This window comes from Cebus imitator, unplaced genomic scaffold, assembly GCF_001604975.1.
Source record: "Cebus imitator isolate Cc_AM_T3 unplaced genomic scaffold, Cebus_imitator-1.0 Scaffold128, whole genome shotgun sequence".
NCBI lineage: Eukaryota > Metazoa > Chordata > Mammalia > Primates > Cebidae > Cebus > Cebus imitator.
Window position 1 is genome coordinate 1,725,013 of NW_016107443.1, and position 17,394 is coordinate 1,742,406.

General features: G+C 42.8%; 1 protein-coding gene across 6 annotated transcripts in view; it reads right to left on the reverse strand.

The window, feature by feature from the left end:
- The window catches only part of ADGRG2 (adhesion G protein-coupled receptor G2), a 98,477-nt gene that overhangs the window by 77,445 nt on the left and 3,638 nt on the right, over window positions 1–17,394 (reverse strand). For all 6 annotated transcript variants that reach the window (XM_017540634.1, XM_017540635.1, XM_037742801.1 and 3 more), the window contains exon 2: window positions 5,809–5,927. In XM_017540634.1, the coding sequence (XP_017396123.1) occupies window positions 5,809–5,926 (118 nt within the window). In that variant the 5' untranslated portion in view covers window position 5,927. The remainder of the gene's footprint in view (window positions 1–5,808; window positions 5,928–17,394) is intronic.

Genomic DNA, 17,394 nt, shown 5'->3' on the forward strand with positions numbered 1-17,394 from the left:
GAGTACGATGGGCACATTCATGAGCAGGTGAGTACTATGGGGTGTACTATGGGGAGTACGATGGGCACATTCATGAGCAGGTGAGTACTATGGGGCGTACTATGGGGAGTACGATGGGCACATTCATGAGCAGGTGAGTACTATGGGGAGTACGATGGGCACATTCATGAGTAGGTGAGTACTATGGGGAGTACGATGGGGAGTACAGTGGGCACATTCATGAGCAGGTGAACAACTGGGGAACTCTGGAAGGTGACGTAGAACACACCTGATAGAACACACCTGAGTGTGGTCCCACCAAGGGACAAGGAAGCTGGCATATTTAAACAGCAACTCCCATCACTCACTGTTTGGGGGTGTTGTCTCCCTGGGACTTCTGGTTTGTCCCACGCACAGGCCAAGCACATTCCCATGGGCAAAGATCATTCTCAGAGAGACATGAAAGCTGTCAGCATTCACAGGAACTGTCTGCAGGTGATCCCTGGGGTGGGCCAAGGGGATATGTGCAGAACACCAATAGCATCTGCTACCAGTGGCTTAGCATGGAGCTAGACTAATCTACGATCTGGCCGCGGGCCATATGTGAGCACCCTATAGCACTGACTCACACTTTAAGACTCAGTTATAGTTTGTATTGTTCTCACGCATCACAGTTATGGCCCTCCAGCTGTGGTGTAAATTCCCTGGAGTCAGAGATGAGGTTCTCAGCAGCCAGTACTGCTGGGCGCAGATCAGGCCATCATTATCGCACAAGTGATAACCCAATGGAGAAGTGGCAGGTCAGTCCCCTTGGCTTCAAAGACCAGGCCCGAGCCATCTGGAACTAAATGAACCCCTGCTCCAGTCCAAAGCTATCAGTCCAAAGCCTATGAGGCACCTGGGTGATCCAGAATAACATTCAGTGATTCTCACAATTACGGATTCCATCTTTTAATCTGCAGATTCACAACTACCAAGCAATGGAGCCTAGCATAGCAGAGAATTTAAGAATGCCAAAAGGCCCCATCGTACAAGCTTTGGAGCCAGATGGCCTGAGTTTGAATTGTAACTCTGCAACCTCTTAATTATTTGACCTAGGGCAGGTTGTTTACCTCCTCCATGCCTCAGTTTCCTCACCTGTAAAATGAGCTCGTAATAGTGCCTTTTTCAAGGGGTTATAAAGTGGGCTTTAAATGAGGTAGCCATTTGTAAGGGCTTAGAACAGTGGCTGGCAGGTGGTAAGTGCTAGCAAGGTGATTATTCAGTAACGTGAGCAGGGCGTGGGGGCTCACACCTGTAATTCCAGAACTTTGGGAAGTGAGGTGGGAGCATGGCTTGAGCCCAGGAATTCGAGACCACCCTGGGCAATATAGTGAGACCCCATCTCTACAAAAAAATTTAAAAATTAGCTGGGCGTGGTGGCACGCACCTGCAGTCGCAGCTACTCTGGAGATTGAGGTGGAAGGATCACTTGAGCCTGGGAGGTTGAGACTACAGTGAGCTGAGATCGTGCACTCCAGTCTGGATGACGGAACAAGATCCTGTCTCCAAAAAAAAAAAAAAAAAGAAAGAAAAAGAAAAACTAAAAGAGGAATAAATACTCTTACTGGGCGTTCTGAGAGACAGCTGACACCAGTGCTACTTGTCTGCCACATTTGGGGAGCCACTGCTTTAAGAAATCAATTCATCAGAGATCTGGAGCAAGAAATACATTCAGCTGCCTTAAGCCATCACTCAGCTTTTCTTAGGTTTGTTTCAGAGCCAAGCACTTTCCTATTTACCTGCCTCTGTTGTTGGCATTTTAAAACATAATTTTTGAAAAAGACATATTTCTAACAGCTTTCACTTGGATGTGTTTTTTCCCTTGTGCTCCACTTTCTTGCCTCATCTACCCTTGCGGTGGAAAAAACGCCGAAACGTGAGACTGAAGATTTAGCATCTAGTGTGGGCTCCGCCACTTCCTAACCAATAACCTCCCTGGGGACATTTACTCATCAGTAAAGTAGGGACACAGTGATGTTTCAGTGCCCTAAGGAGATGATGTGTGTGAGAATAGTTTAGATTATTTTATTTTTTGTTTGAGACAGTCTCGCTCTGTCACTCAGAGTTTGACATATATATATATATACACACACACACACATACATATATACATACATATATATACATATATATATATATATCAGGAAGAGTTTTCTCTCTCTGTCTTCTACCAGTTGTGTAGTAGTGGTTCTCAAAGTGTAGTCCCTAGACTATATGGTCAGTATCACCTCAGAGCTTGTTAGAGCTGTCAATTCCTTGGTCCCACCCCAGACATACTGAAGCACAATTTCAGGGACTGGGCCCTGTGAACAGCACCTCCGTAAGCCCTCCAGGGGATTCTGATGCATGCTCAAGTTTGAGAACTTGGTTTTGTGGTTACAAGCACAAAATCTAGAAGCTGGCTACTGGGTTCAAAACCCAGCTCTGCCGCTTCTTAAGGGCTAACAGCCTTGGGCAAGTTACTTATCTCTCTGAGCCTCAGCTTCCTGATCTGGAAAATGGGGATACAATTAGCAACTCCCCTTTGGAGAACGGATTTAGAAGATTAAGGGAGTGGACGTGTCTTAAGCATGTAGGAACCTGGCATGTTATAAGTCTTCAAAATACATTTAGTCCTTATTATTTCTTTTCTTTTCTTTTTGAGATGGAATCTCACTCTGTGGCTCAGGTTGGAGAGCAATGGCACAATCTCGGCTCACTACAACCTCCGCTTCCCAGGTTCAAGCAATTCCCCTTTCTCAGCCTCCCGAGTAGCTGGGATTACAGGTGCACGCCACCATGCCCAGCTAATTTTTTTGTGTTTTTCGTAGAGACAGGGTTTCACCATATTGGCCAGGCTGGCCTTGTACTCCTGACCTCAGGTGGTCCACCCACCTCAGCCTCCCAAAGTGCTGGGATTACAGGCATAAGCCATCATTTCTTTTCTTAAAGAATGGTGGCTTCTTGACAACATGCCCCAGTACCTACTTGTTAAACGATCGCCAATTGTGTTTTAGCTTGTTGGGACATTTTCCACTTAGTCTGTATATTTGTGTGTGTATTTTATTTGTCTGTATGTTTTGTTGTTTGCTGCCAGTGGGTTTTTATCTTATGCAATAAAGATGCCTTGGTCCTGCCACCCAGTTCTGAGTAAGAAAGGTATTTCTCTGTGTGTCCTTGATGTCTTCTTAAGTAACAATCATTTCCTACTCTCATTCCTAATGAGGATTCTTTTTGTTGTTGCTCTGTTTTTGTTTTTGTTTTTAAGATAGGGTTGCACTCTGCCACCCAGGCTGGACTGCAGTGGTATGATCACTGCTCACTGCAACCTCCGCCTCCTGGGCTCAAGTGATCCTCCCACCTCAGCCTCCTGAGTAGCTGAGAATACAGCTAACCGCCACCACGCCTGGCTAATATTTTATGTCATTTCATTTTTGTAGAGATGGGGTCTCACTATGTTGCTCAGGCTTGTCTTGAATTCTTGGGTTCAGGTAATCCACCCTCCTCAGCCTCCAAAGTGCTGGAATACAGGCATGAACCTCCTAAGAAGGATTCTTTACACTTGCTTTTGGCAGCTGTGCCACAGAAACTGCAGGCGCTGTATTGCTGGCCTTTCATCTGCCTTCCTCAGGTACCTTTTTTTCTTGTCCCACGAGCTTCTAAAGATCCCCTTTCTGAAAACACCAGGTTGCTTCATTTGGCTGATTCTCTACTGCCTTTAAATTTCCATATGGTTGCGCCTTCAAGTAGATATATTTAGAAACAAGTAAACACCAGAAATAAACCCTCATCTATACAGTCAAGTTGAGGTAGGAAAATAGGGTCTGGAGGCAAGGAACATAAGGCCATTCACACTTCAGCTATGACAGGAAATATTCTCTCCATAGGGTGTACGCCAAATAAATGACTTTGTAACTTTACTTCATCCTCTTCATGTACATAGGGCATACCCCAAGTAACCAATGGAAACCCCCACAAATTCTGTAACAGGGCCTTTGAGCCCCTATGCTCCGGCCTGCTCCCACACTGAGGAGTGTACTTTCATTTTCAATAAATCTCTTCCTTCCTTGCTTTGTTTGTGCGTTCTGTCCAATTCTTTGTTCAAGATGCCAAGAACCTAGACACCCTCCACCAGTAACAAAGTGATTTTTGACAAAAGTACCAAGACCATTCAATGGCAACAGGGCAGTCTTTTCAATAAATGCTGCTGGAAAACGATATCCACATGCACGAGAATGGAGCTGGACCCTTACCTTACACCATATACAAAAATGAACTCGAAATTGATCAAAGGACCTAAACATAAGAGCTAAAACTATAAAATTATTGGAAGAAAACATAAGAGAAAGCCTTCCTGATATTGGATTTGGCAGTGATTTCTTTGATATAACACCAAAGCATAGACAACAAAAGTAAAAAGTAAATTAGACTACATTAAAATTAAAAGAATTTATGCATGAAATGACACTATTAAGACAGTGGAAAAAACACCCCACAGAATGGGAGAAAATATTTCCAAATTATATATCTGACAAGGGATTAATATCCAGAATACACAAAGAACTCCAAAACTCAACACCAACAAAAACAACCCAGTTCAAAACTGAGCAAAGGACTTGAATAGACACTTCTCCAAAGAAGATATACGTGTGGCCAGCAAGCACATGAAAAGATGTTCAACGTCACTCATCATTAAGGAAATACACATCAAAACCACAATAAGATACCACCTCACACCCACTGCCCAAACAACAGGAAAATACAAGCATTGTCAAGAATGGGAGGAACTGGAATTCTGGTGCCTTGCTTGCAGGAATGTAAAGTGATACAGCCACTGTGGAAAACAGTTTAGCAGTTTCTCAAGATGTTAAACACAGACTTACATGATCCAGCAATTCCCTCCGAGGTATATACCCCAAAAAAATGAAAGCAGGGACTCAAACAGTGATTTGTACACCCATGTTCATAGCAGCATTATTCACAACAGCCAAAAGGGGGAAATGACCCAAATGTCCATCGATGGATTAATGAATAGACCAAATGTGGTCAATGCACGCAGCGAAACATTAGCCTTTAAAAAGAATAAAATTCTGGCCGGGTGCAGTGGCTCACGCCTGTAATCCCAGCACTTTGGGAGGCCAAGGAGGGTGGATCATGAGGTCAGGAGTTTGAGACCAGCCTGAGCAACATGGTAAAACACCGCCTCTACTAAAAATACAAAAATTAGCCAGATGTGGTGGTGCGCATCTGTAATCCCAGCTACTCAGGAGGCTGAGGCAGGAGAACTGCTTGAACCTGGGAGGTGGAGGTTGTGGTGAGCCGAGATCACACCACTGCACTCCAGCCTGGGCAATAAAGCGAGACTCTATCTCAAAATAAAAAAGAAGAATGAAATTCTGATACATGCTGCAACTTGAGTGAACCTTGAAAATATCCTAAGTGAAATAAGCTGGGCACAAAAAGACAAATATTATGTGATCCCACTTATCTGAGGCACCTGCAATAGGCAAATACATAGGAAAGGAACAGACGTCACCAGGAACGGGTACAGGAAGGACGTGGGGAGTTACTGTTTGATGGACATGGAGTTTCTATTTGGGATGATGAAAACATTTTGGAAATGAATAGCGGTGACAGTTACACAAAATTGTGAATGTACTTAATGCCAATGAACTGTGTACTTAAAAATGGTTAAAATAATAAATATTATGTTATTTTGCCAGAGTAAAAAAATCCTAAATAATAAAAAAATACACACATATAAGCAGATAAACAGAAAAAAAAAATGAAGATAAACAGACATGTTACCTTCTAGGGATGTTACCAGAATGACATGAAGACAAAGGATGACAAGGAATATCTTGAATGTCAGTAAAACTTCTTCAGTTCTGCCAACACGGCCACACTGCCTGCCAGAGAAGGCCATTCTGGAATAAAGTAAGGAGAAGACAGATCACCACAGCTGCCATAATCACAGCACAGCAATACCTCAAAGGTTAGACAACAAGCCAACCTGTGATCCTGTGCACTTCACATTACTATGGTTCCCGAGACTCAGAAATGCCAGGTGGGCACTGGTGACAACAAGCAAATCCCATGTTTATTATGGGAGGGTCACCTCCCACACTTACTTACACCTCCCATACTAAGAAGCAAGGCAGTCCATGTGGATTTATGGAAAACATCAACACATGCAAAATGTTACATCATTATTACCATTACACAGAATCATTTTTTTTTTTTTTTTTTGAGTTGGAGTTTTGCTCTTGTTCCCCAGGCTGGAGTGCAATGGCGTGATCTCGGCTCACTGCAACCTCTGCCTCCCGGGTTCAAGAGATTCTCCTGCCTCAGCCTCTCAAGTAGCTGGGATTACAGGCTTGCATCACCACGCCCAGCTAATTTTGCATTTTCAATAGAGATGGGGTTTCTCCAGGTTGGTCATGCTGGTCTTGAACTCCCGACCACAGGTGATCTGCCCGCCTTGGCCTCCCAAAGTGCTGGGATTACAGGTGTGAGCCACTGCACCCGGCCAATAGAATCTTTTAAATAATCTATCCTTTTTTATGTTATTTTTCCTCAAAATAAAACTTTTTAAAGAGATGGGGTCTCGCTATGTTGCCCAGGCTTTAAGCAATCTTCCTGCCTCAGGCAGCGCCACTTTGCCCAGCTTCTATTTATGTTTTTTTTTTTTTTTGAGACAGAGTTTAATTTTTTTTTTTTTTTTTTTTTTTTTTTTTTTTTTTTTTTTTTGTTTTCTCTTTTTTTTTTTTTTTTTGAGACAGAGTTTCACTCTTGTATGTTTTATACTGTAAAAGGATAAGTGATATGGACAGGAGGCAGGAAAATATTGGGTAGAAGAGGGTGGTCCCCGACAAGGGCCACATCCTCAAGCCTGGACCCGCAGTCCAAAGTGAGAACATGCATTCCTGTTTCCCTGCCCGAATGTTGCCTTTTCCAAAATTACCCTGGCCTGCCCTGTGCCCCAATCCTGTACCCATAAAAACCCTAGGCCCCACCGGCAGAGCGGCAGAGAAGGGGAGACAAGCAGCAGCAACAGGCAAATACATAGGATGTGAATTTTTAGTTTGGTAGTTTAGTTTGTAGTAGTTTATATCAGAATTGAATTTAACAGCCTCATTTACCATTCATTCATTTATTCATTCAACAAATATTTATTGAGGGCCAATATGTGCCAGGTGAGATGTGAGGGCTGCACAGGAGTAAACTAGATGAAATGCATGTGCTACAGGTGGGGCAGGGGCTAGGCGAGAGTTCAGCACACAGAGAGAATCGAAATGCTAAGACTGTCTGATCCTCTAATGTCTGGGAGTTGGCCTACATTACCCCGTGACAGGCAGTCAGCATTAGGAACGAGGGCTGGTGTGCGGTGCTGAGAAAGGAACCACTCATGGGCACAGGCACCAGCAAAGGGGTGGTGAGAGCCAACTAGGCAGGCTCCCTCTACACAGCCAGAGGGAAGTGGCTGGGACAAATCAGGCTGTGTGTCCTTAGCTAGCAGAGCTCTCAGCCAAGGACACTCTTGAATCCGGCCACTACTTGCAGCCTCTACAAGCCCAAGATAGGGTGTGAATTCACAGTGGTGAAGACTTAAGAGCATGAGTTCAAAAGTCCCAGCTTGGCCACATAATATCTGAGTGACTATGGACAAGTTATTTCCAATGGTCATGTTTCCCCATCTAGCAAATCGAGATAGCAGCACCCACGTGATAGTGCTGTTGCGGTGAGTAAACAATAAATCTTTGCAAAGTGGCTGGCACTGTGAATGCACTGGAAATGTTAGCTGTACTCATTTATTCATTCATTCATCTATTCATTCATTCAACAAATATCTATTTTGCACCTAGTATGTGCAGGATCAGGCAGTGCTGGGATTAAGGGGTGGAGGGCTTGGAAAGAAGGGGGATATATAAGCCAGAATTTCTGTCTCAAGGTAAAGCTGGCAATCTTTAAGAATTCAAACACCGCATGTTCTCACTCATAGGTGGGTGTTGAACAATGAGAACACATGGACACAGGGAGGGGAGCACTATACACTGCGGTCTGTTGAGGGGGAAATAGGGGAGGGACAGCCGGGGGTGGGGAGTTGGGGAGAGATAGCCTGGGGAGAAATGCCAGATATAGGTGAAGGGGAGGAAGGCAGCAAATCACGCTGCCATGTGTGTACCTATGCAACAATCTTGTATGTTCTTCACATGTACCCCAAAGCCTAAAATGCAATTAAAAAAAAAAAAAAGAATTCTCTAATCGAATACTCATAACCAGCACTAGGAGAGAGTCTTTCCTGGACCTGACATGATGATGTTTTAGACCAGGAGGTGAATATTTCTCCTTCAAAAGATGACTTGCATGTCTTTAATCAATAAATTGTATTATGTAGTGATGCTATAATATGTTAATCAATTATAAAAAGCCTCTAATTTGTCCCTCCCCTTTTAACCTCTCTCTGGGCATAATGGCATGTTATTGATCTTCCCAAATGAGTCACTCAAATGGGGATGTTAACACAGTGGTGCGAAGATGTATCGATGTCTCTCTGGAGGAAAGATCTGAGTGTCTGCTACAGCTATACACAACAATCTCAATGCATCTCAGAAATATAGTGTTGGCCAAGGAAACCAGACAGAAAAGAGTGCTTATTGTACATAATTCCATTCATGAGAAACCAAAGCAGAAGAAACCAATCGATATGGGGAGAAGTCAGGAGAAGGGTGATCCTTGGAAGGGAAGGGAGTTTTAATAATATTGGACGTAGGCACAAGGGAGGCTTCTGAGGTACAGGGAATAGTCTGTCGGTTACATGGATGTGTTCAGTTCATGAAATTCACTGAGTTGTACACTTATATGTATGCCATAAGTTTCAATAAAATGTTTAGAAATTAAAATATTTTTTAAGTTTTTGAACTCTGTTCCCCCTCCAAAAGCATGGAATTTTGTTTTTTTTGAGTCAGAGTTTTGCTCTTGTTGCCTAGGTTGGAGGCTGGAGTGCAGTGGCGCGATCTCGGCTCACCACAAACTCTGCCTCCCAGGTTCAAGTGATTCTGTTGCCTCAGCCTCCCAGGTAGCTGGGATCACAGGTATGCATCACCACACCCAGCTAATTTTGTATTTTTAGTAGAGACGGGGTTTCTCTAAGTTGGTCAGGCTGGTCTTGAACTCCTGACCTCAGGTGATCTGCCCGCCTCAGCCTTCCAAGGTACTGGGATTACAGGCATGAGCCACCATGCCTGGCCAACAAAGGCATTATTGAGTGAACTACAGCACCACAGAAAATGCTCTCCTCTACAAATGCCTTAGGCTTGACTCTACCTGAAACTGGTAGAGTTGACTTAGATTTAATTCACGAGTATTTAAGTGTAGCCTCAGGAGAGAGTATCAGAGTGGTTTATTTCTATAAAGGAACTCAGATATCATCTATAATGAACCTTCATTCTCCAAATGAAAGAGGCCCATCACTGCAAGCTTGTCCAACCCATGGCCCACAGTCACATGTGGCCCAAGATGGTTTTGAATGTGGCCCAACACAAATTCATTTCTTAAAACATTATGAGATTTCTTGGCAATTTTTTTTTTTTTAAGCTCATCAGCTATCATTAGTGTTAGTGTATTTTATGTGTGGCCCACAACAATTCTTCCAGTGTGGCCCAGAGAAGCCAAAAGACTGGACACCCCTACAAGTTTAGGGGACAGGTCAAGGTCATACAGCTATTTGGCAGAACCCTTACTCCTTCTACCAGGACACAATGCCAGCCTTCCGAGACTTTGTCTCATTGTAAGTAAAATGTTTTGAGTCCATCAGGTGAAAGACATCAAATTCAAAATGCTACTATACAATTTTTAAATGTCTACAAACTCATTCTTGAGCTTTGCTAACTCGTAGGGCAGGACCTAAGTGGTGTGCAAGATATGACCAAAGGTGAATTCGTGTACTCAGTGTACATACAGAGTGAGTGCCTACTATGTGCTGTGACTGGGACCTTTGATCAAAATCAACCATGCTTTTCACTAAAGACAGGATCTACTCAACTTCCAAATGAGGGTAGGAAAGGCCAGAATGAAAGATGATTCCAGCAATCATCTTGGAAAAAAATATGGAACAAGAACTTAATGCAGACTGGTACCACTCAAAAGGCTGCTTTCAGTTGCCAGATCTGGAATGCTTCCTCAAGGCTGAACAGAAGGAGAAGCTTTATGGTATTCGAAATCATGTCACTCCTACTACCTTCTGCATAAACTGAGAACATCCTATGAGGTCATAACATCTCTAGGATCACTGATGAAAGAGGGAAATCTGTGAAGTCGGAAACCTTTAGTCATTGCGCATTAAAGCCATTTTTTCTCTTTTTCAGCTGGAACGTTGACATAGTTTGGATACATGTCCCCATCCAAGTCTCATGTTGAATGTTGGAGGTGTGACCTGGTGGAAGTGTTTGGATCATAGGGGATCCTTCATGAATGGCTTGGGCCACCATTCCCTTGGTGATCAGTGACCTCCAGATGCAAATGCCACCATGCTTCTTGCACAGCTTGCAGAACCAGGAGCCAATTAAACCCCTTTTCTTATAAATGACCCAGTCTTAGGGATTTCTTTATAGCAATGCAAAAACAGTCTAACACAAACATCTATTCATCTTCTGGTGCAATCTGAGTCGGCTCAGTGCTATCCAGATCATCATAAAGAGGATTTGAATAGCCACTGGTTCTTAGCAAATGTTTAAGGTGCTAAGGATGGCTAGGAAGATAGCAGCAATTACAGAGAAAACTATTTGCTAGCATTTCAACAGTGAAATCTGGACCTTGACACTAGATAGCCACTCATTAAAGATGATCTCCAATTCATCTTTATGCAGGCCCCCTTTCAGGTTGGGAACTCTGACGTAAATGGCAACCTCCGTCTAGAGTTGTACAGTGTGCGAGCTGCGTGACCATATGCCATGGTGCTTCCACTCTAAAACCTCGTTCTAGAGCTCTTCAATCTCATTCAATAGGTTCAGTATCATATTTTTAAAATGTATATCATCAGTGCAACCTGTAACAGCAATAAATGATGAATCTTTTATCTAGATATAGAATAATTAAAGAATAATATTAAAAGGGGAGAAATAGGTTGACACCACCATAGGGTGGGTCTGAGTGAGGGTTATTCTCTGTTATCTCTGGTTAACTGGCATACTTTGATTATACCATAGCTGCTAGGATATAGGCAACAAGCAGTATTTTTGACCTGAGTTACAAGAGATAAGATAATTGTTCCTCAAGTCTTCTAGAAAACTCTATGCTTTTGTGACAATTATATGGCATCATATGTTGGCTTACAAGACCAGCACAAGGGAAATGTAGAAAGGGAAGGACTGCAGGGGTGCTCATTGTGGATAAAGAAAGAACAAAAAGCGAAGAAGCGATTGATTTGGATTGTTCAATTCTCATAGAAGTCAGAAAAAGAATCAGGGAACTGGTTAAAAAAAAAAAAAAAAAGCATAATTAAAGCCGGGCGTGGTGGCTCACGCCTATAATCCCAGCACTTTGGGAGGGCGAGATGGGTGGATCACTTGAGGTCAGGAGTTTGAGGTCAGTCTGGCCAATGAGGCAGAACCCTGTCTCTACTAAAAATACATAAATTAGCTGGGTGTGCTGGAGCCCACCTATAGTCTCAGCTACTTGGGAGGCTGAGACAGGAGAATCGCTTGAATCTGGAATGCAGAGATTGCAGTGAGCTGAGATCTGCCACTGCACTCCAGCCTGGGTGACAGAGTGAGATTCCACCTTAAAAAAAAAAAAAAAAAAAAGCTGTTAAGGAGCCGTTGTTAGACTGACAGCCTGTCTTCTCAGAAGCAACAGTGGAAGCCGGAACCAGTGGAAGTCTATCTGCAGTGTGCTGGAAAGAAACTGCCAACTTAGAATTCTGCGCTCAAGGAAAATATCTTTGAAGAATGAGGGCAAATGAAGACATTTTCAGACAAACAGAAACTGTGATGTTGTTCCCTGCCTGCAGATCATTACTGAAGTCAGTCCTAAAACATGCATTCAGGCAAAAGACATAAGAGCTGAGATGTGAGGAGGAATGAGGAACAAAGAAAGTGGTGGGTTTGTGGTCAGGCCCGTTGCAAACGTTTGTAAAATACAGATCAAGAGTTTAAAAGAAGGCTTTGCCCGTATTCTTCCCCTAAGGTTTCATTCCAGGCTGTAAGAGGCTTTGTGCACACGCATGTGATCACCACAGCTTACACACCCCAAACCCCCTCTCTTGCATGCATGTACCCCTTGGTCATCCCTTGGGTCTGGGGGCATGTACACCTGTAGCATGGCTTGGCATGATGAGAAAGGGGAGGGCCTAGGTCTTGGAATTCGGCACAGAATGTTTGGGCTGGGAATTCCAGGGTCCTAGATTCCTGTTGTATGATCTAGAAGCAAAGGTGAGGGGAAGAGGGAGGCAGGCCCCAGGTAGGCATGTCTTCTTGGTGCCACAGACTTCTTACCATTTGGAGAGGAGTGGAGCTAGAGAAGGGCCAGAGAGAGGACCTCTAAATCGTAAGTCACAGGCCAGAGGCCCCAGTTACCCAGAACTAGGGGTAGTACTCTGTACTGGCAAATCCAAATGAACTTTAACTAGATAAAACAGTGCCAGGCATGGTGGCTCACACCTATAATCCCAGCACTTTGGGATGCTAAGGCGGGAGGATCACTTGAGGTCAGGAGTTCAAGACCAGTCCGGCCAACATAGTGAAACCCCATCTCTATTAAAAATACAAAAATTAGCCGGGTGTGGTGGCGGATACCTGTAACGCTAGCTTCTTGGAAGGCTGAGGTAGGAGAATCGTTTGAACACAGGAGGCAGAGGTTGCAGTGAGCCAAGACAGTGCCACTGCACAGTGCCACTGCACTCCAGCCTGGGCGACAGAGGGAGGCTCTGTCTCAAAACAAAACAAAGCAAAACAAAACTACTATATAAAACAATAACATTTTGTAGGGATTAGTGAAACATCATAGAATAAAAACACATGGGAACTAACTCATATATATAAACATAGGAGATAATATATACACAATATGTAATATAAGTAAGGAGATGACAAAATGAAATTCAAAAATTAAAGTCTTCCAAGGTCCTTGAATTATCCTAGAGGAAGCTAAAGGTATTGCTTATCTTTACACATTGAAAAGTTGAGTAGACATGTAATTTCTACAGGTTGTAATCTCTTTAGTAACTAAGGAACAGAAATGGGACATATAACTTCCTAACTAATGGAGGAGAAAACAATTTTTAACATATTCAGTCTGTCTGAAAAAAGGCAAGAAAGACGAAAAACGGCAACAAAGAATGGTTAGGAAAAATAGAAAATCATAGATTTAAAACCAAACGCAGGCCAGTGCAGTGGCCCATGCTTGTAATCAATCCCAGCGCTTTGGGAGGCTGAGGAGGGTAGATCACCTGAGGTCAGGAGTTTGAGACCAGTCTGGGTAACATGATGAAACCCTGTCTCTACTAANCATTAGCCAGGTGTGGTGTCAGGTGCCTGTAATCCCAGCTACTCGGAAGGCTGAGGCAGGAGAATCACTTGAACCGAGGAGGTAGAGGTTGCAGTGAGCCGAGATCGTGCCACCGTACTCCAGCCTGGGTGACAAGAGTGAAACTCCATCTCAAAAGGGAGATTGTGGAGGGATAATATTGGGAGAAATACCTGATGTAGGGGATGGGGGGATGGAGGCAGCAAACCACCATGGCAAGTGTATACCTACATAACAACCCTGCAAGATCTGCACATGTACCCCGGAAATTATAAAGTATAACAAAAAATATATTTAAAAATGCAGATCAATGATTCATGAAATATAAATGGACTCAATGATTCCATTAAAAGGCAAAGATTATCAGACTGGAAAAAAATACGAACTCCAATTATATGCTATTTACAATGACACAAATAGAACCTAATGATTCAGAAAGTTTGAAAGTAAAGAGATGGAAAAGATATGCTATGCCTACACTCCTCAAAAGAAAATTAATGTGTTTATACTAATATAAGACAAATTATATTTTAAAGCAAAATACCTAGAAATAAAACTGTTCATTCATAAAAGATTCAACTCTGAATTGAAGACTGAAGAAATTTACATGTGAATGCAACTAGTATAGCCTCAAAATACACCCAACAGCATTGACAGAATATAAGGAAAAATAGAACAAATTCCTGATCGTAATGAGAGATCTCTATCAGCAACTGGTAAAAATTAAGAAAGTCATTAAGGATATAGAGTATTTGAATGACACATTTAACCAACAACATGAAGACCATATCTAGAAGCCCCAATTCAACAACTGCAGCATACACAATCTCTTCAAGTGCACATGGAATGTCTGTGAAAACCATCCAGACCATCAAAAAAGTTTCTAAAGCTTTTTAAAGAAAACAGGAAAGGAGCCTGTTCTGTGACCACAAGTTGTAATAACAAAAAGTTAGATTAGGCCAGGCGCGGTGGCTCACTCTAGTAATCTAAGCACTTTGGGAGGCCAAGGCAGGTGGATCACAAGGTCAGGAGTTTGAGACCAGTCTGGCTAATGTGGTAAAACCCCATCTCTACTAAAAATACAAAAATCAGCTGGGTGTGGTGGTGCGTGCCTGTAGTCCCAGCTGCTTGGGAGGCTGAGGCAGGAGAAATGATTGAACCTGGGAGGCAGAGGTTGCAGTGAGCCAAGATTGCACCACTGCACTCCAGCCTGGGCGACAGAGCAAGACTTCGTCACACACACACACACACACACACACACACACACACACACACACACGTTAGGTCTGTTATTTAACAAATAACCTATGGGTCAAAGAAGAAGTCATGATGTTTATTAGAAAATATCTGCCAGGTGTGGTGGCTCACACCTGTAATCCCAGCACTTTGGGAGGCCAAGACAGAAGGATCACTTGAGCTCAGGAGTTCAAGCCCAGCCTGAGCAACAAAGTGGGACCCCATCTCTACAAAAGAGTAAAAAAATTAGCCGGGCATGATGGTATGCGCCTATGGTCCCAGCTGCATGGGAGGCTGAGGCAAGAGGATCACTTGAGACAAGGAGGTAGAGGCTGTAGTGAAACACGATCACGCCAATGCACTGTAGCCTGGGCAACAGAGCAAGACCTTGTCTCGAAAAAAGACAGAAGAAAATATTTGACCTGCTCAGTAATAAAAACACTATATAGCAAAACACATAGGATACAGCTCAAGATGGAGTTAAAATTCTATATTAAACATACGTATTAGCAAAAAAGAAAGGCTTAAAATTAAGGAATTAAGGTTCTTAAGAAGTGTGGACAAGTATGGCAAAATAAACCCAAAGAAGAAGAAAGGTAACAAAAAAAAATGAAGACACAAAGACAGAAAAAAAGACATAAAAATTAACAAAGCCAAGGTTGCTCTTTGAAAAGACAATTCTGGCAAAATTAAGAGACTGAGGGAGGGGAGGGGGATGGGAGGAAAAGAGAGAGGCAGGGAGTGAATAAGGAGCCATAGGAGGGATGGAAAGAGCAATACACCTGCCAATGTTATAAACATGATGAAGGATCTTAGGGACAACTTTCATCAATAATTTGGAAATCTAGATAGAAAGGGACAAATTTCTAGAAAAAAAGTACCAATTACCAAGAAGGAATCAGTAGAAACAGTAAACATCAATAGTAGGTATAACTGTAAAAAGTCTCAAAGCTTGTCCCACAAAGAAAACTCCAGGCCCAGATGGTCTCACTGATGATTCTATCAAATATTTAAGGAATAAGAGTTCCAATTACACAGAAACTCCAGCAAAAGAGCACATCTGAGCTGACTTTTACAAGGCTACCATAACCCTGATGCCAAAACCAGGCAAGGAAAGAAAATCATGAGATTTTTACCTATGATATAAATCAAATGAGACTGTTTTCAGATTTCTCCAAAATGCTCACAGAAAAATGTCTAGCAGCAATTTCCAATCTTGGAAATTGAGGGAGTTTGAATAAATATTGGACAAAAGGAACTATTCTGAACTTCAGCAACAAAATTTTATGAAGATAAGATCACCAAGAACTAAAGCCAGTATTACTGCTGTAAGAGAAACAACATGGTAAGTGCTGAATGGGAACTCTAAAACGGCAGCCGTGGGTGGCATTTGTCACAGCACAAAGTAAGTCAATGCTGAGCCACACGGCATCATCACAGTGTGAAACTTTCACGTCTCTAGAATCAAATGGAAGGAAATGATTTATTTGGTCTTTACAGTGCAAAATGATTTTCTTAATAAGCGTTAAGTGCTTTCTGATGCAGAAAAAGGAAGCTTTATTCAATAAAACAAGTGAATCACTATCAGACGTGCAAGATTAGAACTAAATTGTGCGCCTAATGTAAACATGTAGTCACCAAACCTGGTGAGGGGTGCTCTGTGTTTTGGTTCCCTTGCCCATCTCCAAATTTCTCCACTCTCCTACATCTGCAATCTACCATACTATGGATTCACTATGGTGAATTATCCAAGGCAAGGCGAAAGCCTACTTCATCTCTCTCCTCTCACCCTTCAGGGTCTGCCCTGGATGCTTGTAGTATGTTTAACACACACAAATGAGCAGAATAGCATAGGATTTGGGAGTGTGCGTGGTAGAGCCATCTGCCTGCCTTCACATCTAAGCTACACCACTTACAGTGTAACCTGGGAACGTTTTTACCTCTCTGGAGTTTAAATTTTCATCTGACGACATGGAAGTAATGCTAAGACCTATTTCCTAGGGTTCTGTAGGGATTAAATGATGTAATATAATGAAAGTCTTAGTATAGTCAAGAAGTGTTAGCTATGAATACAAGCACAATTAGAAGACAAGTTTTTGCTTTTTTGTTGTTTTGGGGCTGTTGCTATTTGCTTCTTTTTTTTTTGAGACAGGGTCTCGCTCTGTCACCCAGGCTGGAGTGCAGTGGTGCAATCTCGGCTCACTGCAACCTCCACCTCCCTGGCTCAAGAGATCCTCCTGCCTCAGGCTCCCAAGTAGCTGGGACTAAAGGCATGTACCACCACAGCCAGCTGAAGAAGATAAGTTTAGAATACACTCCAGTTCTAAATGTAAACAGATTTTGGAATTATTGTGCAAATGCAGTTGTGTGAGACTCTTGAGGCCGGCGAGGCGGTTTTGCTGCTGCCTTGGTGCGACGGTTCTTGGTGCAGAGTCAGAAAAGCACCATCAATCTTAAAGCCGCTGTTTTGGCCGGTGATTGGGTTGCTCAGGTTTTAGTGCCGGGAATCAACAAGTTGGACGTCTTTTCAGAAACCCAACTATAAAGACGGTAATTATAAAGACCACAGATGGATAAATTTATAACGAAGGGAAGAAACCAGCCTAAAAAGGCTGAGAATACCCAAAATCAGAA